The 22,944-nt window shown below is 39.8% G+C and overlaps 1 protein-coding gene across 1 annotated transcript in view; it reads left to right on the top strand.

Moving 5' to 3' along the window:
• JAG1 (jagged 1) overlaps positions 1-22,670 on the top strand; it is a 66,380-nt gene extending 43,710 nt beyond the window's left edge. Inside the window, exons 6-26 of the mRNA XM_018566773.1 lie at positions 1,433-1,563; positions 2,360-2,479; positions 3,258-3,371; positions 3,617-3,730; positions 5,854-5,967; positions 6,748-6,794; positions 7,748-7,921; positions 8,395-8,545; positions 9,255-9,419; positions 10,222-10,335; positions 10,818-10,931; positions 11,026-11,139; positions 11,785-11,901; positions 12,313-12,340; positions 13,893-13,978; positions 16,184-16,297; positions 16,958-17,067; positions 17,914-18,153; positions 18,634-18,765; positions 19,718-19,865; positions 21,248-22,670. Of these exons, the coding sequence (XP_018422275.1) occupies positions 1,433-1,563; positions 2,360-2,479; positions 3,258-3,371; positions 3,617-3,730; positions 5,854-5,967; positions 6,748-6,794; positions 7,748-7,921; positions 8,395-8,545; positions 9,255-9,419; positions 10,222-10,335; positions 10,818-10,931; positions 11,026-11,139; positions 11,785-11,901; positions 12,313-12,340; positions 13,893-13,978; positions 16,184-16,297; positions 16,958-17,067; positions 17,914-18,153; positions 18,634-18,765; positions 19,718-19,865; positions 21,248-21,705 (2,905 nt within the window). The 3' untranslated portion in view covers positions 21,706-22,670. The remainder of the gene's footprint in view (positions 1-1,432; positions 1,564-2,359; positions 2,480-3,257; positions 3,372-3,616; positions 3,731-5,853; positions 5,968-6,747; positions 6,795-7,747; positions 7,922-8,394; positions 8,546-9,254; positions 9,420-10,221; positions 10,336-10,817; positions 10,932-11,025; positions 11,140-11,784; positions 11,902-12,312; positions 12,341-13,892; positions 13,979-16,183; positions 16,298-16,957; positions 17,068-17,913; positions 18,154-18,633; positions 18,766-19,717; positions 19,866-21,247) is intronic.
• Positions 22,671-22,944: the final 274 nt, after the last annotated feature.

Raw genomic sequence — 22,944 nt, 5'->3', positions numbered from 1 at the left:
AAGAAGCTGAAAGCTGGCAGTTTTGTGGGAATACTAGCCAAGAAGTTGGCTTTGTGTTGGAAATTATTGCTGCTCCTGTTTCTCTTTTTAAAAAGATTTTATTTCTTACATTGCCCTGAAATTTCTATGAATGTTTTTTTTTAGCTTGCTTAGATGGCAGCAGGTTGTCTTTTTGAATAGCACTATATTCTTGCAGTGGTGAGGTCTAGATTCAGTTTTCCACTGATGGTAAAAATTACTGTTTTTCATGAGTTATAATATTTTGCATGCTTCAGTTTCCACCCTCAATCCACATAATTGCTTTAAAATGACACTAAACTCAGGAGTTAAATCTTAAGATATAGTTTTGCCAATAGTTAAGGTACTTGAATGTATTTTTATTTGTGTATCACTCAGCTGTAGATCCTAAAATCATCTCTGAATTGGTGCTGACACTGTGCTTCCTTAGTTCCCATGATCCCTGTGTGTGTTGTAAAGTAGCCACTGCTCCAAGCTCGCTTCAGTTCATCTACACTTCCTGTGCCAGACACAGAAGGAAGTGGGAGCAGATCTCCCCAAAGTGAGGAGATATCCCCTCTTAGATAGTGTTCAACAAAATTTAGAATCTCCCCTAACCTTGTCCCAGTGTTAATTCACAAATTCATAAAAGGAAATTGGATTCCATGTAGCAGAGGCAGTAGTCGGCAAGACTAATAGGGTGAATTTTCCCAACATGGATGCAAACATCAATAGAAACCTGACCGAGAATATGACCGGGTTAGAACCTATCTAAACCAAAAAAAGTTATGTCTTTACATATATTTGAATAATTTTGCGGTCCAAATTTGGCCAAATGTGTGAGGTTGGTAGAGGAGATGGGACTGTAAGCTCTACTTGGCCAGGATGTGACATGAATGGCTCAGCCTGTCCTACAAAGTGCTGATGAATATGTAGGCACTATATAAAATAATGTTTAGTGGCCTTTGAACACCGTCCTTGTACAAGAGATCCCCACCAAAAATGTGTACACATACAAGCGTGCAGTACATCTCCTGCTTTAGAGGCTGCGAGGGGAACAGGAAGGCAGCATTTTCATTGTTCCGTGGGACTTTTTTTTTTTTTTTTAACGTGGAATTGATTGTCCAGTCTGACATCGCCAAGAGATTGATTTGTAGAGCACAGCCACCCTCCCTGTCTCATTTGAATGATCGCAGAATAGAGTATTATTGTGCTCAGTGGCACCATGCAGGGTCTCTCAAAACAGTGATTCTTTTGTGAAGAGATTGGCTTGGGGACTTTGGCAAAACTACTGGTAGGTTTGTTTATAAGAAAACACCCAATACACCCTCAAGGAATGTATTTCATTTTTCTTCACGAGGGATGGATTCCTCTGCGCCGAAGGCGATTTGTGTAAACCTTTTCATTACTTATCTTTTCTTCTTCCCAAATGCAGATGCCAGTATGGATGGCAGGGGCAGTACTGCGACAAGTGCATTCCTCACCCGGGATGTGTCCATGGCACTTGCACTGAACCATGGCAGTGTCTGTGTGAAACGAATTGGGGTGGTCAGCTCTGCGACAAAGGTATGCTAATCGTACAGCAGACTCTACTCCAGGGAAGCCTTTTGTTTCTTGTTATGTAAAGTTGTGTTATTCATCACATTCCTTCACTTATTGGGTTGGTGTACAAGATCTGAAGGAAAGGAATGTGTCTGTGTTGCCCATAGCAACCAGTCATATTCTGTTTTGGCGTTTGTCCGATGCTAGTTGCATCATTACCTGTAGAATCCCTAAACCACAGCAGAAACCTGTGGCAGATTGGTTACAAGTCGTGGTAAAGCAGTATAGGGTGGGAGTCATGCCCAAGATCAGCCACAGCAGAATTTTTGACCAGCTAGGGTTAAGCTTAAGCCCATTGGAGCTCCTGTGATTTTATTATTGTGATTTTTTTTTTTTTTTTTTCACATGATTTAGTGCTGGCAGTACATAGTCGGGCCATGACTGACTCTTCCAGACAATGCAGCCTAACTGCTCCATCAACAGCACTGCCTAATCGGCAAGAGTGCTGTCGATGGGAGCAACTTTCTGGGGGCGCATCGGACTACTGGAGAGCCCAGGCCACTAATTGTGTGAGAAAGACACGGCCTGATGTTCCTGCCTCAGACTTTGTGCTCATCGCATGAGTTCCAACAAACAGCTGCTTTTACAATACTTTTGGCAGTTCCACACGCAGCAGTGCTTAGCTTTGAGTACAGTCTAAAAATCTTATGAACAAGAACCCCAAATTATAAATTTTTATAATCGAGTAATGCTGGTGTTTAGAAATTTACAAGTGAAAATGAAATGCACCCTTTTCTGAGTGTCCCATTCTTATTGGCAGATTTGAACTCCTGTGGAACATATCAGCCCTGCCTGAATGGAGGCACCTGCAGCAACACCGGCCCTGACAAATACCAGTGTTCCTGTCCGGAGGGCTACTCGGGGCAAAACTGCGAAATAGGTCAGTCTTGGAGTGTTTCCGTGTTAGTCTCTCAATGTGAATGGTAATTGTGCGCTTGGCACACAGTTGTTGTCTGTCTAAAGAAGAAACAAAAAAAATGCAGTAGTTATATGTATCATGTGTTTTACATGCCAGCTTCAGGGGTTGTTACTTTCACTAGACTAGACTTGGAGTTGAATGTAGATGCTATGAGTTAGACTGATGTAAGTTGTCCCTCAAATATGATAAATGAGGCTGACTGTTTGCAATGATTGGTTTCCTCCATAGTTCACATAAGCAAATAGGCCTTATAGGCACGAGGCATGAATATTACGAGACCTAGAGTCTTGAAAGCTTATCCCATAAAAAGGTATCATGTTAACCCCACATTTTCTAATTTTATTAGCTAGTGTTGCGTCTTGTATATGTCTTTCTGATTCGACAGTATGTTAACTGCTGCTGTGCCCCCTCCTCGACCTGATTGTGTGACAGTGCTTTCTTCAGAGTCTATGGGAATCTGTTAGTCCTGGCTCTGAGTCAAGCTGATCTAAGCTATGGCACATTGATCAGGTCAGCTTAGCATGAAAGATTATTTCCTTCTTGTTTGAAGTTGTGTTAAACCAAGCACTGTTAATGAGAATAAGATATAGCAACATTAGTGCTGGTCACATCTTATGCAGCAAGGTGGTCTAATAGGACACAACTTTTCTTTTTTCTTTCCCAGCATCATTCACATTAATAGTTACACGTTTGTAATTTTTGTAGGTCATTAATGCAATCTAATATTTTTTTAATACAGCTGAACACGCCTGTCTGTCTGATCCTTGCCACAATGCTGGTAGCTGCATGGAAACCACGGGAGGCTTTGAATGCAGCTGTGCTCCAGGCTGGACAGGACCAACCTGCACCATCAGTATGTACCCATTTAAAAAAAAGAGAATTGTTGAATTAAATAACATGCAATCTGCCCTATCAATCTAAATAACCCTAACTCATCACAGTACAATAAAATGTTATTATTGTCTGAACTGACCTTTTGTGAGCTAAAATCTATTTGGTCAGTATGGATTACTTCATTGTAACTCTTTGCACTACCTCCATTAAATATGCCTTTTGTGTGTTTTGGTTGATCTATAAATAAATTTACTTTTTCTTTAGACATTGACGACTGCTCTCCAAACCCATGTGGGCATGGGGGTACCTGCCAGGATCTGGTAGATGGATTTAAATGCGTTTGTCCTTCCCAGTGGACTGGCAAGACGTGCCAAATAGGTAAAGACTATAACTATATCAACCTTTTTTTTAGTCTTCAAAGGCTGGCAACTTTCTTTTATTCCATATTAGGCTGGATATATGTTCTGTGTAGAAAAATCCCCCCTTAATTTTATATGCTCAGCTTTGTTTATGTTTAGGGTTGTCAGCCAATTATTTTGGTTTACACTTATATCTTGGAGTGTTAATACATTGCGTTTTGCACTTTTCAAATGTTTCCCAACGTTGGGATGCTTAACTTTTTTTTCCATTACACTTTTTATTTATTATTGCACTTACAAAAATTCTGTTTAATGTAGATTTTGCTGGTCTTAACCTTAATGGCACAACTATATCTTGCTTTTGTTTTCTGTTTGTTTTGATGCTTTGGTATTTTACTTTATAACTATTGCATTCTTCCCGGAGTTTTTTCCAACCCCAGTGTTTTTTTTTTTTTTTATTGGCCATAAAACTAACTCCCATGCTTTGGGGATGATGGGGTTCTAGTTAGAGTGCTGCTAGCCATGGCAGGTTGAGATCCAGTATTAACCATAGATACATAGATAAATTAGTATGTTTAAACTAAGAAGCGCATTCTGGAAAAAGCATTTAACATGAGCCCATGCTCTCCCCTGCTTGGTCCTGTGGGAAAGTTGCTGTATCTTTTCAGCCGTGTCAACTCCCACAGACCAAGGAGTTTACAGCTGGGTTCCAAAATGTGGATGATCTCATGAAGAATGACTTGTCTGCATTCTTTATGAAACGCTCTAATCTGGCTGACAATAGTGAAGGAAGTTCCCCTCTGCAATGCTCAATTGCCTCTTACTGTTCTTAATGAGCAATCGGGCAAATACCAGCAAATTAAAGGAGCTGTTTTTTAAGTCTGCCAAAAAGTCTCACCTTTACAGGCAAATGTGAGCATGTTTCTCTTCTCTATGTAATTCAGGCTAGGAAGAAGCCGGTTCAAAGGTTACTCTTCCATATATTCATAGGAAATTAGGATGGAGGCACACAATAAGCACTAGGATTACTGGAGCCGTATATGTATGTATTGGTCTGGGAAAATAAACTCTCAAAGCTTATTTTTTTTTTTGGGGTTTATTTTCTTCCTCTCACGGACTTGGGAACATGTTGAAGACCCTCACCATATGTGAGTACATACTGTACATTGAGCTGTATGCTTTAGCTTTTTATTACAGTACATTGGTGAAAGATTCTGCGGGAGAATGAATAGATAATCGTCTTTTTTGAGTGTTTATCCAAGTAGAAGCAAAAAAAGAGGTGGTGTTGCTCATAACAAGTTATCTTAACTAGAAACAAAATTCAAAGTGTAGACATGGGGAAACTCCTTCAGTTTACCTTTTATCGAATTCTGAGGTGACAATCCCATGTTAACTGTGTTTAACATAGGTTGAAAAAACATCTAGTTTAACCAAAAGAGAATAAAAAAAACCCTCCATAAAGAAAATCGTATAGCTACAGGTGATTCAGAAGAACACATAAAAACCCTATAAAGCATGGTCAAATTTGCTCCAATAGGGGGAAACAACATTTCTTTAAACCCCTAAGGCAATCTCTTATTCCTTGGATCGACAGTCCAGTATTATCACTTATGTTAACATCCAGTTACATTCTGTGATATTATTTTTTTGTATTCAAGTTTTATCTGTTAAGTAACAGGCCTGAAAATACTTTTTGCATTGCAGCAATTTCAGTCTACATTTTCTTTCAGTCAAGTCGTTCTTGCCGTCTATTTCCCAAATTTGACAAATTAGCTCTCACTTTTTGCCCTAGTGACAATTGGCTTTTTTATGGAAATTGGAGATTTAACACAGTTTGGAGATCTACATTTGTCTCTGGAACAGCAGTAGGGGAATATCTTCCAATAGGGACACACATCTCAGTGGCCAGGGTTGAGTTTTTAACTTTTGCCTACTCTGTCCAAAACTAGAAAAGTTTTGGCTGGAGTTACTCTTTGAGTTAGAGACCAGATCCACTATGACGCTACAGATATTTTTTTAAGGCTGCAAGCTGAGAAATCTGAAAAGACTACACTGGGAGATGTGGCCAAATTTTACAACAGCTGGAGTGTTATTTGTTTGAAGTTTAGACAACTAACCAATCTTTCTTTTTTCTCTTGTTAGATGCAAATGAATGTGAAGTCAAACCCTGTGTGAATGCAAATTCTTGCAGAAACCTCATCGGCAGCTACTATTGTGACTGCATGCCTGGTTGGAGTGGTCAAAATTGCGACATCAGTAAGTAATGCTTCCTAATGACCTCTTGTCAGCATGGAGGCTTGTGCTGTGTGATCACTGTTTGCTGAGCTAGTACTGCTTCTTAAACTTTGTAAAGCACATCTAATTGCCTATGAGTGACCCATGATCTATACACATTCATGCCACCAAGAAAGCAAACCACATCTGTAATAAGACGGGGCATGTCCATGGTGCAGGTCCCTTCCTATCCATGTAAATGTGTACTTGTAGTGCCGTCTTGGATACAGATAACTAGATACAGGGCACGTTTAGCTAATGGGCCTTATTGATGGCTGCAATAATGGACATAACTGCCTACAAACCCATATTCGTTTCCTCTATACAGAAGATAAACCTAGACCTATTTTAAGACTAATCTCTACGCCCCTCCCCTCCAAACAAAAAAACTAAACCTCTAAATCAGTTGATATAATTTAAGGAAAAAGGGAGTTGGCTGCTTGGAAAGAAAATATACAATTTTATCAAACTTATTAGTCTGTAGTATGGTCACTTTCTGATAACATGGCGAAAACAATGATGTGAAGTTTTTAGCAAGCTCCTGGAAGAATTGCTTCAAGGTCCCCACCCTTTAAAATAACCTTATCTAAAGGAAAGGATGCAGGAAACTTAACAAAAGCTCTATCTAACTGCAGTTGTCGAGATTTACGTTTTTTCTTTTTTTCAGCATCATTGCAAGTGCGTATAGTTTTAAATGATCTACAATCTCAAGTGTCTTTTGTGTAGTATTTATATAGTTTCTGCTCTTGTCTGTCCCTCTAGATATCAACGATTGCATTGACCAGTGCCAAAATGGGGGAACTTGCAGGGTATGTAGAGATATATATATATATATATTTTTTTTTATGTTCATTCAAGACTTTTTAAAATTTTTGGTTGATACCAATGAATTGAACCATTGGATTGCCTTATTTTATCTCTTGGGGAATCCACCAGTAAGACATCTCAGATGGGGTTCACAACTAAATCTAAAGTCTTGCTTCTCCTCCTGTTTCTGTAAAGCAAACATGCAATAATTGAAACATGGATGCTGCTTTTGCTGACCTCCTTTTTCTTAAAATGCTAGCTGCTTGGCTGTAATGCTTAGCAACCCGTCTCGATACTTTGTCACTGACCTAGAATGAGGATAGCAATTCGGGAATGCCGATTTTAATCAGATTTTAATCAGATTTTATGTGATCTGCATAGTCACTCTGGATCAGTGACTCAAAGTGTATAGAAGCCAGAGAATCGGCATAACAGCCAGGCAAGCAGACGTTTAAGAAAGTCTGCAGTCATCTTTTCTCTTTTTTTGTTTAATTTATAAACCGTAGGTAAGCTTAAGGTGTTGGTAATGACTGTGGAAGGTGGGCCTACTTGGAAACTCAGTTGCAGAGATCTCTGTTGGATATTATGAGAGATTAAATACGCCAGGATCCACTAGCAAATGAAATGTTGTGGGTGGAATGTGCCTTTTAAGATGGCTTTTAATAAAAACTATGGAGAACAATTCATGTAAATGCATACCAAAAAAAAAAATCTCACCAGATCCTATCAACTTGAAAGTACATTGTTTATGCTACGTAGAAATATCCTATGCACTTTGCTATGAGACCTCCCATAAGTTTTTTTTTTTTTTTTTCTTTTGTGGGAGAAAGTTTTATCCTAAATTTAATTTGGAGGCCTTGCGTACTTTTATACCCACATTTTCTCATCTGAACAGATGTTTTTGTCGATTCTAAGTAAACAGCATTCCTTTTGTTTCAACCTTTGTCAACTGCAGGACTTGGTTAATGGCTTTCGCTGTATCTGTCCGCCCGGCTATGCAGGGGAGCGCTGTGAGAAAGACGTCAATGAATGTGCCAGCAACCCTTGTATGAATGGGGGTCACTGCCAGGATGAAATCAATGGATTTCAATGTCTGTGTCCCGCTGGTTTCTCTGGAAACCTGTGTCAGGTGAGCACTGGTGAAATGCAAACCTTCCTGGATTGTTCAAAGACCAACAGCCCCCCCCATACCCCTCCCTCTTTTTCTAATGATTTGTACACTAAATACCTTATGTTCAGTGAGGCTTGCTATATAGTCATACTCCTTACAGCTGTCTGCCAATAAAGTGTTGGTCTGAGGAAGAGGGGGGGGAGGGGGGGGGTCGAGCCGGAGAAATCGAATCTATTAAGTTAAACAGATCACAAATGTTTTCGTGTTAAAGTTTGTTATATGCTCCTAGCTGGCCTTTGGTGACTGTTTTATATCCTGGATGTGTCTCCTCAGATCTAGGCAGTGTAAAGCTGTACATTCTGCTTTAAGTAAAATTAATGGAGGCAGCTAGATGAAAAGGTCAGATTCCAGAGTCTCTGTTCTCTTTAGCATTGAATAGGGTAATAATAAAACCTTTTGTTTTCTTCTGCTTTCCCCTCCAACATTTACAGTTGGACATAGATTACTGCAAGCCCAACCCTTGCCAGAACGGAGCCCAGTGCTTTAATCTCGCCACAGATTACTTCTGTAACTGCTCCGAGGACTACGAGGGAAAGAACTGCTCACAACTAAAAGATCACTGCCGCACTACTCCCTGCGAAGGTATGTGTGCCGCTGCTTGACACATGCTGGGCTCTCAGCAAACACTCATGGGTGCAACGACTGTGGAAGCGCTAGTGAACCACACAGGGTGATAATAAAATCCAGCTGTGCCCCAAGCAGTTAAGTGATTAGAGTGCAGTAAGGTTTTGGTGGTGGAGCGGAGGTCAAGCGAGCAGCGGCAATTAAGTGCGTGCTGTGTTTTTTATTAGTTATTTTGGGCTTGGGTATTAAAAAAAAAAATCATCCTGTGTTTTAAAGTTTTTAAAAAATCTTTATTGAAAAAGACAACATGCATGATCTCACAATTACTTTAGGGGTTTTACACTTTAGCAGCACCTCCACAGCTGGAACTTGATAAAGTACAAAACTCTTGATAACATGGCTTAAAAATCATATTGTTAGTGCAGATTAAAAAAAACAATCCTACATTTGTTGGTTAAAATATGAGAATCACTTTCACATTTTCACTCCTAGGGTTGCATTGCATGTCAACATATTGGTTTTATAAGTTGACCTTTTAGTTGTCAATTTATCAAGCCGCCTTTTTTTAAGCAAGGCATAGAAATTAGCATAGACGCAATGTCATTAAGTAACACACAAGTAATGTACAATAAAACAGGTGGTTTTCTATAAGATTTTAGTAAATGATAAATGTCTTTAAAAGACGTGTTATTAATGGTCATCTATCTGTTCTTTTACCCACTTTCAGTGATTGACAGCTGTACAGTTGCAGTGGCTTCCAATAGTACCCCAGAGGGTGTGAGGTACATTTCCTCCAATGTGTGTGGACCACACGGCAAATGCAAGAGCCAACCTGGAGGCAAATTCACCTGCGAGTGCAACAAGGGTTTCACTGGCACATACTGTCATGAAAGTAAGTTGGCCTGTCATTCCCAATTCCTCATTCCAAAGACCTTGTGATTTCAGAGTAGAAGAAAAGAATGCTTTTTACTGGTTACTTGAGCACGGTCTTGGACCACACCCAGCTAACACTCTCATTGTTAAAAGCAACATACAAAAATACAACAAAAAGAACATTTTAATTGCAAATGCCCAATACTTATAACCAGCCTCTTACTACCTCCTTTACCAGTTATTTAGCAGGGGGACTGTTATGCATTTTAAACGCCACTTTTCAATTGTAATTTAATACTTATTGAAGGGCTAGTGTACATGGGCTTTTGAAATCCGTTAAGGTAGGTTTTGCGATATGCTTTTTTAAGCCCATACAGGTCAATCCGATTGCATGGCACACACGTACAACTGTTTTCAAACACCTGTGTGCACTGGCCATACACCTATAGATTATCTGCATATTTTCTATGGTCAGATGGGAAAATGTGCAACAGATTCCTCCCATCTACGCTAAACTGTGTGGATGGAGCAATCTCCCACTGGGCCAAGCTTCACTATCTTGCTAGTCGGCCCTGCTGAGGGAGGCAGAGCCGGCAGCTAATGACTCTGTTCAAACGAAGATTTTCTGCCCGTCTTTTTCGGTCAGCTGATTAAGGGATGCCAGCCGATGGTGGCACTTCCTGTGCCAATTTTGGCCGGTTCCTCAAAAACAGGCTGAAATTCAGTTTAGGGCCACCTTTACTCAGGTCTGCAGTAGCTCTTGAATCTCTTGAATGTGTGTATTTTGCGTTATGTTTAATTGGATGTCCTTGTTCTTGTAGATATCAATGACTGTGAAAGCAGCCCATGTAAAAATGGAGGAACCTGCATTGATGGGGTGAACTCCTACAAATGTATTTGTAGTGAAGGATGGGAAGGAACCTACTGTGAAATAGGTGAGTTTATTTGCTTATCTGGATCATTATATTTTATCCATTGTCAGACTTTGATTAGTCAGCTGTACAAAATGTAATAAAATATGTGATGGGTCTTGGATATCCTTCACAGCTGATTGGCTGTGTTGACATACTGCCCTCTGGACGGTGGCACAGTGTTGGTGCTTTTGCAGTATTGATGTCTTGGACTAATTCTCCGACAGGGTTGCAAATGACATGGAGATTTTTTTTGTGTTTTTTGTTTTAGGTTAATGTGTTTTCTCTCAAAATCAGTCAAGTTGTCTCTTACTATGGTAGGGAGTCGGGACATATATATTGTAAACCCCTCCAAGGGTAGGGGCTAATGTTCTCTATAAAGTGCTTCATAATTTGTCAGTGCCATATGAATAAATATAACAAACTTTACCAATACCTGCAGTGATGCTGTTGTCTGCAGTCTATGTCTGTATCTCACTATGTGCTGTTTGTTGCTGTTGTTTCAGACATAAATAACTGCAGTAAAAATTCATGCCACAATGGAGGTACTTGTCGGGACTTGGTTAATGATTTCTACTGTGAATGCAAGAATGGGTGGAAAGGAAAGACCTGCCACTCCCGTAAGTGTGTGTGTGTGTGTGTGTTTGTATCTGGAGCTAAAACTTTGGAGTATTCAGCGTGCTCAGCCTGATAACAATATTCTGGTTCTTACAGAGGACAGCCAGTGCGATGAGAACACCTGTAACAATGGGGGCACCTGCTACGACCAGGGGGATACATTTAAGTGCATGTGTTCTCCTGGATGGGAAGGCACCACATGTAACATTGGTAAGAGTCTGTCGAACAAGCGTCCTAGATATCCCTGTTCTTCCCTCCTATAATTTGATGGTCTTACTTTCTTATTCATATTACCCCTGATTTCTTCTGTAAATATATTAAAGCCTCTCTGTATAACAAAAACTGAAATCCCTCCCTTTTTTAGCGTTTTGTGTCCGAATGGTCTGGCATGGGAAGGGTTTCTTGGCTCTGTGCAAGATTCAACTTTCAGAAAGTTCGTGCTCAGAGGAATTTTAGGGGGGCTGGGGGTATTAGGATCATCCTTCCTAGGTGGGTATCCCGGACTGTCAAAAAAAAACAAAACCTCAATCCAAAGACTACAAAAGCGAGATTCTCCTGTTCGAGTCTCTAGTGAGAAAATTTCAATCATACCCACCCAAAACTGATTTGTGGAGGTTGTCCTTTAAATCCTTTAAAACATGGAAAATGTCTTTTTTTTTTTCCATGTTAGCTTAAAACATTGTAACAGATGGTGACCGTTTTTCTTTCTTTTTAGCACATTCAAAGTAGTCTTCTAAGTTATATAAAATTATTATTGCTTTACAGCAATACTATGTAGAACAGAAAACTGTCCTGTTGTCTCTCGACTATCTGTCTTTATTTATCATGCTTACTTTACATTGTTTTCCTCCACAGCAAGAAACAGCAGCTGTTCGCCAAATCCTTGCTTCAACGGTGGAACTTGCGTCGTCCGCGGGGACTCTTTCACTTGTGTTTGCAAAGAAGGCTGGGAAGGTCCGACATGCTCTCAGAGTAAGTCTGCTTACAGAGCTATGCTAGAAGGGGGGAGTGCTGTCCACATCTAGACAATTGGCTCATCCAGGCACCCCGTGTACCTTAAATTGAAAGCAGAAGTGGGACGCTTTTGATATGGACTTTAACATCACCTGAATCATGTTTTGCTATAACATTAAGTTACGGAGGCTCGACCTGGGCATGAGAAAGTTTCGAATGAGATAACCAGAGACAGATGTTGCCCCATGTTTTCATGGATTCTCAGCCTACAGCTTGTCTGCTTTCCCTCACTTTCATCCCTCCTACCCCCCCTCCCTTTTATACAAGTGTTCTTCCTGTGTTTGCAGTTTTATGTATGCAGTTTGATTTTAAATACGATCCACAGACCCTATATCATTTTAATTTGTGCTTCTGATTTTGTGTTTGCAGATACCAATGACTGCAACCCACATCCATGGTAAGTAAAACTAACACTCATCACTACTAACCTACAGCTACAAATCCGATTAGATATATTCCCATATCATTATATATTATATAAAATGATAATTGGAGGGGATGAATGAAAACAAGTCTACAATGGTAGCTCCCATACTGTGTTCTGAATAATTTCCTCTAAAGTAGAGCTGAAAACTATATTTCAGTTTAGGCCTGGCTGATACCTGAGTGTGTTTCTGTGCGAAAACACACATTTCCATGCAAGTCAATGATGACTGTTCATACCTTAGCATTGCGTAGGGTGGCTGCTGCGTGTTTTTGGTCCTCTAGACCTCTCTAAGCATTGAGAAATGCGCATTTGTAAAAGAAAAAACACACAGAAAAAAAATTGTGCGATAAACGTGTGGAACTGGAAACGCCTAGGTGTGAACCAAGCCTTAAGGTGGATGCAATTAGATGCTGGCACCAAAATCTAAATCTCTGCACTCAAGTCCCCAGCTCAGCCCTGTATGTATTTTTATATTTTTTCAGTACAAAGGGCCATAGCAGCCATGTTAGAACCAAAATAAACCAGGGGCCAAATGGAGTAGAAAGGGACACTTAGATTATCGAGGGCTGCATGGAATTAATAGGATGTCTTTAAATATTTTATCCTCGGGCCAGAGGACATGTTTAAAAGTGCTGAACTTTAAAAAAATATGTAAAGGCATTTATTATGGGAGGAATTATAGAACAGTCTGGTGCCTGATTTAGGTTGACGTGCCTAAACAAGTGGACTGGTGTCCTGTTGCTTAAAGCTGAAATGGCAGCAGAGTAGGAGGGGATAGAGCCAACAATCTTGTGTGATGGAAATCTCCATTCATGTGTCAAGGAGAAAAACTGGTTCGAGTGGACTGTTTCCCTAATAACTGTACACAGAATCATCTGATGTTGACCAGAGAGGCCAGATTTAAGCTGTCTATTGTAGGCAGAATTAAATGCTTGTATGCTATAGGTTACACATTGCTCTATATACAGTACTCCTTTATCCTCTTGTTTATAAACCAATGTATAGATTGGTAGCAGATTATCTGTATTCATGTAGATTTGTAACTGGCTAATACAAAATTCAAGAATATACATATATTTTATGTACACATTTAGAAGTTTTTTATTAAGCGAATGGTACTGATGCTCATTTAGGGGATGTGATGCAGTTAAAGGATATGTTCAGATTCAGTGCCGTTATTAAATGCGGTTTGCAGAACCTTTATTCTTGCTGTTGGCATTCTTTATATTTTAAAATGTTTTTGGTAGACGTCTAATGGTTATTTTATAGCCAGACAAGCATGGTCTGCTATGCAGGCAGCCCAACAATTTTTCTGTTAAGAATGTCAATTCTCGTCACGTACTTGAATTATTTCAAGTTCCGAATACAATATTAATGTGTCTGCTTACAAGGGAAACTGCAAATATAAGGTGCAGTAGAAGCTTGTGGGAGGCAAACTAATATAATGTAACTGGATTTTGAATATTTGTATTCCTAAGCAGATCTACAATGATGTGCATTTTTTTTTTTTCTAATTTTCCAGCTACAACAGTGGAACGTGTGTAGATGGGGACAACTGGTATCGATGCGAATGTGCACCTGGATTTGCTGGTCCAGACTGTAGAATAAGTAAGTATTGCTGTTGCCCATTTTAAAAATCGCACACAAAATGATGCTTCTGGCAGTGAAAACGTTGGGTTATTGGAAGTTCCCCAGCTGTTGTACTATTGTGCACTGGTCTCCCGAAGCCATTTTTTACTAACTCTTTCATAGTAACTGGGGGCCGCTGGAATCCTGGGAGAGGAAAGGCTTCATGTCTACGACATTCTTTCTCACAGAATGGTTTCTCCATGTAGGACTAACTGGTCCTCATAAAATAAGATTCAACAGTCTTCATCTATAGAATGTCCTGTCTAAATTGATCATAACTAGTCGGGTGTGTATGGGCATTTTCTCAGAATTTGTCCAGATTTTCATATAAGCTAGACGAGTAGTTGTCATGGTACAACCACTGATGTCCCCAAAGGGACAGACGTGTTCAGTATATGTAACTCTAGAGAAGACTGTCAGGGACTGCAGAATTGCTAAAGGGAACAGTCACTATGGACATGCTACATGTATGGTTGGAGACTTGCTCCAAGTCAGAGCCTGGGGACATATTACATGAGACTGCCATTACATTCCCTCCCACTACTGGCTGGTGGGCGTCCCAGAGATGCATGGCAAGCACCAAAGGGCCACAGGTTAAGCACCACGGTTGCAGATATTGTTCGTGCATGTGCCAACAGGCTTTGGGCTTGTCGATAGTGTCAAGTTTGAGACACTTAGTCTTCAACTTTTAAAGACTGCTTATATTAGTTGGTCTAATGTGTGAAAAACTAAAGAAAAATAACTCATGTTCTTTATAAGAGGCTGACTTGTTTCCCAAGCACTACAGACAGTTCTCACAAGGCCATTGCTGCATAAAGCCCTGTGCTTTATCATAAATATTGTATAATCCATTTTCATTTGAATGTTTGCTTCTGTGGGTTTTGGTGAAAAATTACAATTGTTGCTGTCTGTTGTGTAAAACCAGGCCATTAAATCGCAGCAATAGATTTTGTGTAATTATACCTTGGGAAGATCTAAACTGTAATTTCAGTCTAGCGTGGTATTCTCCGGTCCTTCATTTGAAATGGTGTTCTGTCATAAATGTTAACGCTGTCGATTTCACACCAGATTCCATGTAGAAAGCCGTACTAGTGATGATACAGCTGGGAACCTTTCACACACACACACTCATGAATAGGCCTGCTTGGATTTGGCTGTCAGCCAAGTGGGGTCTAGCTGGCGTATGGATGGCTCCATCTCTCTCTCCCTCACAGCCTGGATATGGATGTGAGAGGCAGAGGGTTGCGTGCTGGCTCTGGCAAGAATGGAAACTCTATTGTATTCATGCTTAAAGGAGAGAAAGAGATTGGGCCCCTAAAGGGAAAATTTATGAAAGTTTGAGGGTGGTGAACCATCACTTTTAGCAAAGTTTGTTTTCCTAGAAATATTGATACCACGGTAGGTATGTATTGTGTGGAAATCCATGAAAATTTAGTTGTTTTTTTTTAAAATCTTTTAACTACAATGTGTGTTGTAACTGTATATGATTGAAGCAATGTAGCAAAATAGTTAAACCACCCTGTGGCCCTTTTGAGCACCATCTTAAAAGGAACCCTGCAATGGAAGCCTGTGCCATTTACTAACACATTACTACTGGTTGATTAGTATAATCAGGTTAAGCCTATGTACACATTCCTTTTTATTTACTATTTGCTGTAGCAGTCGGAATTGATATTTTTATATATACAGGCAGACACTTTTTCTTGGGCCTCACAGACGTCACGTATAGCCACATTCATAAGATTTGTGAAGAGCTAAATGTCGTAATATCAACCAATTAAAATTCACTTTCCTGAAGTCTGAGTAGCACAACATGATTGCTATGAGCTTGTGTAAATGTGGTTCTATCTGTTTTGATTTTTGTCTTTAGATGTCAGCTATGTCCTTCCCTAACTTATTGTCCCTTTCTGAGTTTGTTGTCAGATATCATCTTCTACCTGTTACAAAGGTTACTCAATGTTGGTGTGCTCCCCTGACCACTAATACAAATAAGGCAATGTGATATTGAACTTGATTTCTTTTCTAGCATGCTTGTTTAATAAGTGGCTGATGGCTACTGGCAGCTGGACAGAGTTGGGGCTTTCCCTGATTTCATAGGCCCTGTGAAAAGGAAATGTTTTGAAATTCCTAATTTGATCGGATGTCGCATTTACCATTTTGTTTGCATTTTTTTTTTCTTTTAAGATATTAACGAGTGCCAGTCCTCACCGTGTGCATACGGAGCGACATGCGTGGATGAAATTAATGGCTACCGTTGCATCTGTCCACCTGGCCTTAGTGGTCCAAAGTGTCAAGAAGGTACTGCCAGCTGCAGCTTGCCATTACAGTATTTATAGCAGCTGTTCAAATTCTGTATTCATTTTAAAGTGGATGTATATTCCTGAAACAGTTCAAGCAAACTTATGCTCTGACCTTGAGATAGTTGATACCTGGTAGTCTAAATATTGGTGCAGCCCACAATATGGCCACTTGTGGCTTTACAGTAAACCTGTCACAAACATGGACAAGTCACTTGGACAACTGTTCTGTGACTACTCCGTTTACTTTGGAGAGATTTCCTTGCAACTACTGGACTGTAAGTAAAAGGGAAATTCCTGGTATAACCTGGTAGGGTTTTAACCCTTCCCTGCTTCATCTGAAACTAAGAACAAAACATTTCAACTTTACATACACTTTAATGCTTCATAAAAGCTGTTCAAAGCTCACCGAAAACTTTGTAAATGCATGCTGTACATCCTGGTCTTTAGACTAGCAGCCCCCTTCCTCTATTCACTTTGGTGGGCAAATTATGGTCCACCAAGGTGTATTAATAAACTTGCTGTTGGAGCACCATTTATTCTGTAATCATGGACCTGTAACCGCATGTTTTACCTGAAAGTGACAATAGCACTTCTTGACCTGGAAAATGTCTGCTAGTTCTTGATGAGAAGGCCTAATCTCACACTAGTATTTTTGCAGTTACAGGAAGGTCTTGTAATATCAATGGACATGCTACGCAAGATGGAGCCAAATGGGATGATGACTGCAACGCCTGTCAATGTTTGAATGGAAAGGTTGCCTGCTCCAAGGTAAGCTCCTTATTTTAATGTCATGCAGCGTGAAGAGCAAGCTCCTTGAAAGTCTAATGAGTTTTGAGCACAGTCTAAGATGATTAAGTGTTTTGCTTTCAAATTCCGCCATTGTACATAAAAGAGCTGTCATCACTGTGTAAGGACAGGATGCATACAGGATGATAAGGCAGTACACGTCATGCCCTGTGCACACTTCTGATTGTAGAGGGACATTATGTCCTCCCTTATACTCTACCTTGCAAGGACTTTCCATACAGTTCAAAATGTTACTGTGTGACAGAACTCCATGTGAAATCACTAGTAGGCTGTATATTTACATGCTGCACTACTTAAGCAAACTGCAGATATCTGTAGCATCCAATTCTCCATGCACAGATTTCACTTCAATAAAGCAACATCTGTCATTGCTTTCATTAGACTAATTACATGAGCTTCAGAGGTTAGTGCAGTTAGAACAGCGAAAAACGTTTCTCGTATATTTTATGGAATATTCTAATACAGCTAGTATAGAGATTTTCCTTCTCTCAGCTAACTTCCACTAGTAATGTGTTACATGTAGCCCTCCCCAGCCTGGTTGATGACAGCACAGAACAAAGGTTGGCGCTCAGCTGTAGAGCCACTGTAAATACATTGCCAAATATGTCAAATTGTAGCAGACATTTGTGCACACTTTAGTGAATGTTTATAAGCAGCTATAAGGATAAGGTAACCTATATTTTAGGATTGTAGATAGTTCTAAACTCAATTGAGCAATGTTTTACACTGTTTATGGACCGTAAAAGCAAAGCTAATAGACTTCGAACCCATAGAGATTATAGACATTTGTTGATATTTCATTTGTAGGTGTGGTGTGGCCCGCAGCGCTGTGACTTAAACCATAAAAGTCGCAATGAATGCCCTCCTGGACAGTCTTGTGTTCCCATTAAAGACAACCACTGCTTCGTTCCTCCCTGCACTGGAGCTGGTGAATGCTGGCCTTCCAATCAGCCCCCACTGAAGACAAAATGTAACACTAATGCCAGCTATCAAGACAACAGTTGCGCAAACATCACTTTCACCTTCAACAAAGAGATGATGTCGCCGGTGAGTGAAGATGGGACGTTATGCTTTGGAAAGAGCACTGTTTGTCTTACTCTTTTAAGATGAGTTAATTTGCATTTGGCTATGTATTTGAAAGGGGGGGTCAGACATATGAAATGCCTACTGGGTGCTCGTGGAGCGGAGTGTTGCACAAACTTGTCATCTCTAAGGGAGAAATTGTGATGGGATCTGGTGTTATATATTGTAGGTCTTCAACTGATTATTTTCATCGATTAGTTGGACATTTTTTTTTATATATTCTTTTCGATTTAATCGGATAAAAAAAATGAGATACCAATTTTAATTTAAAATTAAAATACACAAATGCAGTGTTTACTTCACAACAAAACTGCATGCACAATGTTTTGCAATTGCACTGCGCTGGAATATATTGGCCTTGGGTAAATTTTCTAGAGCAGTAGTAGCATATTTTTACTGTGGAATTTCCAAAAATAAAACCTAATTTGCCTTTTGTGTGATCAGGGCCTCACTACGGAGAACATTTGCAATGAACTGAGGAATCTGAACATCTTAAAGAATGCTTCAGCTGAATATTCCATCTACATCACCTGCGAGCCATCTCCCTTGGCAAACAATGAGATCCACGTGACTATAGTAAGTACAGTTCACACTGTGGGAAAAAGCGTGTGCATACCATTCACTGGAAATATAACAAAGACATTCTGGAAGCAAGTGTCCTGTACCAATAAAAGGTTTATAACTGTGGACATTGCAGGAATCCTTGTACAGGATAGAAATCTGGACATTATAGAGGCAGATTAATCCATTACATAAAACTTTATAAAAGTTGCATAGAAAATTGATGAAAAGTGTTTAAACTGTTATAATGTTGGAGGACTAAAGATAGAATGGTCTTACCGGCTTTTTAATTTGGACAGAGCGGTACCCATGAAAACCAATTATCAATCTTTTTCCCATTCTTTTTCCCATTGTTTTGACCACTTTAAAATGTTGAATAGTGGAATGTGTATACTGTAGGGGGAATTTGTCAAAACTGGAGCCGAAGAATCGAGCAGTTGCCCGTGGCAACCAATCTGCTTCTCTCTTCAGTTTGTTTGTTCAGTTAAGGTTTGAAAATGAAAGGTGGATGCTGATTGGTTTCCATGCACAGCTGCTCTAGATTTGTCTGCTCCAGTTTTGATAAATTCCCCTAACTTTGTCACTCATCATTGTTCTTTTTAATCCTCTGCATTCATGGATACCAACGATTGTTTTCGTAAAGCAAACCAAGCCATGCCTGGATCTTGGGGGTGTATAGGGAAGTACAGTTCAAGGCACATGAGCCCTTGACCAAGGGTTTCTCACTTTGAGCTTTAAAATAATGTGCTTATGCCTCAGCATTGGTTCCTTTCAGTGGGTTAAAACATTAGAAGTCTGGCATGTAGATTTGAAACTGAAAAGCTGTGCCTTGTATGTGACCATCCTAGATGGCGCTATTTATTTTCCTACTTTTTGCCCCCCAGTCTTTGTACTGTTGTTATATAGAAAATATAAATATTTTCCCTAATAGAATGTTTTTTGTAATCGGAATTTGTTTTTCTTTCAGTCTGCTGATGAAAACGGAGATGGCAGGAATCCTGTTCAAGAAATCATTGAAAAAATAATTGACCTAGTGAGCAAACGAGATGGAAATAACACCTTCATTGCATCAGTGGCAGAAGTCAGAGTACAGACACAGGGCAAGAACACAACAGGTGAGTTTAGTAGCCATTGGGGAAGCATAACATTTTAGTGCAATAAGTATGCTCACATCCCAAAAAAAAACACCCATCTTCAGCATGTTTCAGTTTTGGAGAGAGTATGTAGGCATTGGAACAAAGATTGAAGTAGACCTTCCAATGCAAACCAAAGGTTTGCTTTTTTGCAGGCGCCCTGCCCAAACCTCAGTCTTTGTGCTCCAATGCTTTTGGGAGGACGGGTGACCTCCCTGTGGCTCATGTAAAAACTGGGAGCTTAATCCCATGAGAATGCACTCTTGCAATTTTACAAATGGGTTTTCAAAGCCAGTTGTGATCATGGCACAGCAAAAAAGTGGCATGACGTTATTTGCATTAGTTACTGCCCTTAGGACACTTAAAACACTTGATGTAGTGGGAACATAGACTGCAATATAAATCTTACAGCAGTTCTCTTTTTTTATTTTCCACTTAGAGGTGTTTTTATAGTTTTGTCAGTTGAAGAAAATCCCCCTTACTACTTGTAATAGTAGCTGTGGACAAAGTATGGGGGGGAAAATTTCCCAGTACAACTCAACTGACAGATCTCCTAAACCTTCCTAATTCTGTCCAAAGTAGGAAGAGAGAATCACTCTTGGTTTTGCCCATCCTTGTAACCGCATTAGAAGGGCATAGCAGGCATACTTCTGATGGCTTAAAGGAGAACTATGGGGGTTAAGTCTATTCCCCATAGTTCTCCTTAGGGTAACGGGAGGACACAAACTAGCGTCCTCCCGTCACCCTAGGCTCAGTATACCGCGAGCTGTAGCTGGGATGCCGGGATCCGCCCAGCTGCGTGACTGACAGCTGGCTCTGCCTATCTAAAGGCAGAGCCAGCTGTACCCGCCCCCTCTCCCGTCCATTTCGCCAGTCAGCACTGGCGGATGGGAGGGGGGAATCCAGCCCCTCTCCTGTCACGGCAGAGAGCCGTGACAGGATCGAGAGGTGAGCAAACGCCGGTATCTGTTCGCTCACCTCCCGATCTACTGAACCGACCTGTGACAGTCTCATTGTCACAGGTCGGCTAGAACTATTAGGTGAGTGGAAATCACTCACCCCATAGTTCTCCTTTTTAAGTAGAAGTGTAACATGTAGTATCGTTGTGGCACCAGGTTATACAAAGCAGTTAGCAGTATGTATAAGTCTTTTAAAACTGTATATAGCTTAATGCACATTAAAGAATGCATTGTTGTGATGCATATTGTAAAGTTATCACAGTTGGAGGTGTCTGCTATGGCACGGCAAACTATCAAGCCATGTTGGCTGTTGACTACACCATTCCAAACCCTACTGATTCTCTGCTGAAGAACATTTTTAATATGTGATCGTAAATGCTAATTGCTGCTTCTCTGCATTTTCAGATTTTCTTGTACCCTTGTTGAGCTCCATTCTGACCGTGGCCTGGATTTGTTGCCTGGTAACAGCGTTTTACTGGTGTATCAGGAAAAGGCGACAGCTCACCAGCCAAAGTCACACAGCCTCAGAGGACAACACCACAAACAATGTGCGGGAGCAGCTCAATCAGATCAAAAACCCCATAGAAAAACATGCAGCAAACAGCGTCCCTATTAAAGACTATGAAAACAAAAATTCCAAAATTGCAAAAATAAGGACACACAACTCAGAAGTGGAAGAAGACGACATGGATAAGCACCAGCAGAAAAGCAGATACGTCAAGCAGCCAGCCTACACGCTGGTAGACAGAGATGAAAAGCCACCTCTTAGCACTCCCACAAAACAACCAAACTGGACAAATAAACAGGACAACAGAGACTTGGAAACAGCACAGAGTTTAAACCGGATGGAGTACATTGTATAGCGGATGGAAGCGCTGCCATGCAGAGCTGGTGTCTGCTGTTAAGGGCTCGGGAGTCTCTAGTTCTTAAACTGTTGTGTAATATTTGAGTCTTGAGGCTATTATTTACTTAGAATCCCTATGTTAATTTAAGTTTTGACAAGCTGGCTTACACTGGCAAAGATAGTTGCTGTGGTTGGCTGGAATGCCAAGTGCTGCATTTCACATCTATGCAAAACTAGTCGAAAGTGCCCTAATGTAAATTCAGCCACAGTTGAAACATCAACAGAGACCCTCCAGAAGATACTGCATTGCCTTTCCAGTTTGCTAGCTTTTTTATTTTGTTTCCCTCCACATTTTCCACAGGCGACCACAATTATTCAGTCTCCAGAATAATTCCTTTTATTTATATTTATTATGTGTATATTTTTTTTTAATTTTTGTATATTTGTTTTTATAGCGATTTACAACTAGTTCTGTATTTGAAAGTGCCTTTGTAGCTAAAAACCACAGCAACTATCATAAAAAATTTATTATTTATTTTTTTTATTGTATTTTGTGTTGGGGGACGGGGGAGGGGTGGGCAAAACTGTCAGCTGTTGCTGGTAAAATGAAGAATTGTCATGTAGACATTTTTTGTATAGACCTGTAAATAATTCCTTTTTTTTTTTTATTAATCACTGTGTATATTTGATTTATTAACTTAATAATCAAGAGCCTTAAAATATCATTCCTTTTTATTTATATGTATTTGTTTAGAGTTGAAGGTTTTTGATAGCTTTGTAAGCTCATGGCTTAATTTTTTTTTTTTTTTTACTTTTTGAATTCCTTTCATGTTACATGTTAACTGTATGCCAAAATTTACGGTGTTCAAGAATAGTTTTATTTTTTAAAAAAAGATAAAATAGGAGGGGCACACTTGCCTTGATGCTGTTTTTTGTACAATGTCAAATGTTAAACAACTTTATATAGTATCACTTAAAAAAAAACAAAAAACTTTTTTGTAAATTCAGCCTGAAACGGTTTTTTCAGAGGTAGAGTTTAGAACAACAAGTTTAGAACTTTGCTGCTTTGGCTTTGATATAAACAAATAAAATTCAAAAATGGAAAAAAAATATATATCGCTGTGACCGGCAGGTATTCTGCTACAAGGCAGTTCAAGGGAACATGTTGAGCTATTTCATGTACAAGAATTGAGAGTGCATGTAAGAAAAAAAAAAAAAAAGAATTAAAAAAAAAAAAAAAAAAAAAAAAGCATGTTTT

This window comes from Nanorana parkeri, unplaced genomic scaffold (genome assembly GCF_000935625.1).
Source record: "Nanorana parkeri isolate BGI_ZX_2015 unplaced genomic scaffold, ASM93562v1 scaffold28, whole genome shotgun sequence".
Taxonomy (NCBI): Eukaryota; Metazoa; Chordata; class Amphibia; order Anura; family Dicroglossidae; genus Nanorana; species Nanorana parkeri.
Note: the sequence above shows the minus strand (reverse complement) of the source record. Positions and strands in the feature narration are given on the sequence as shown.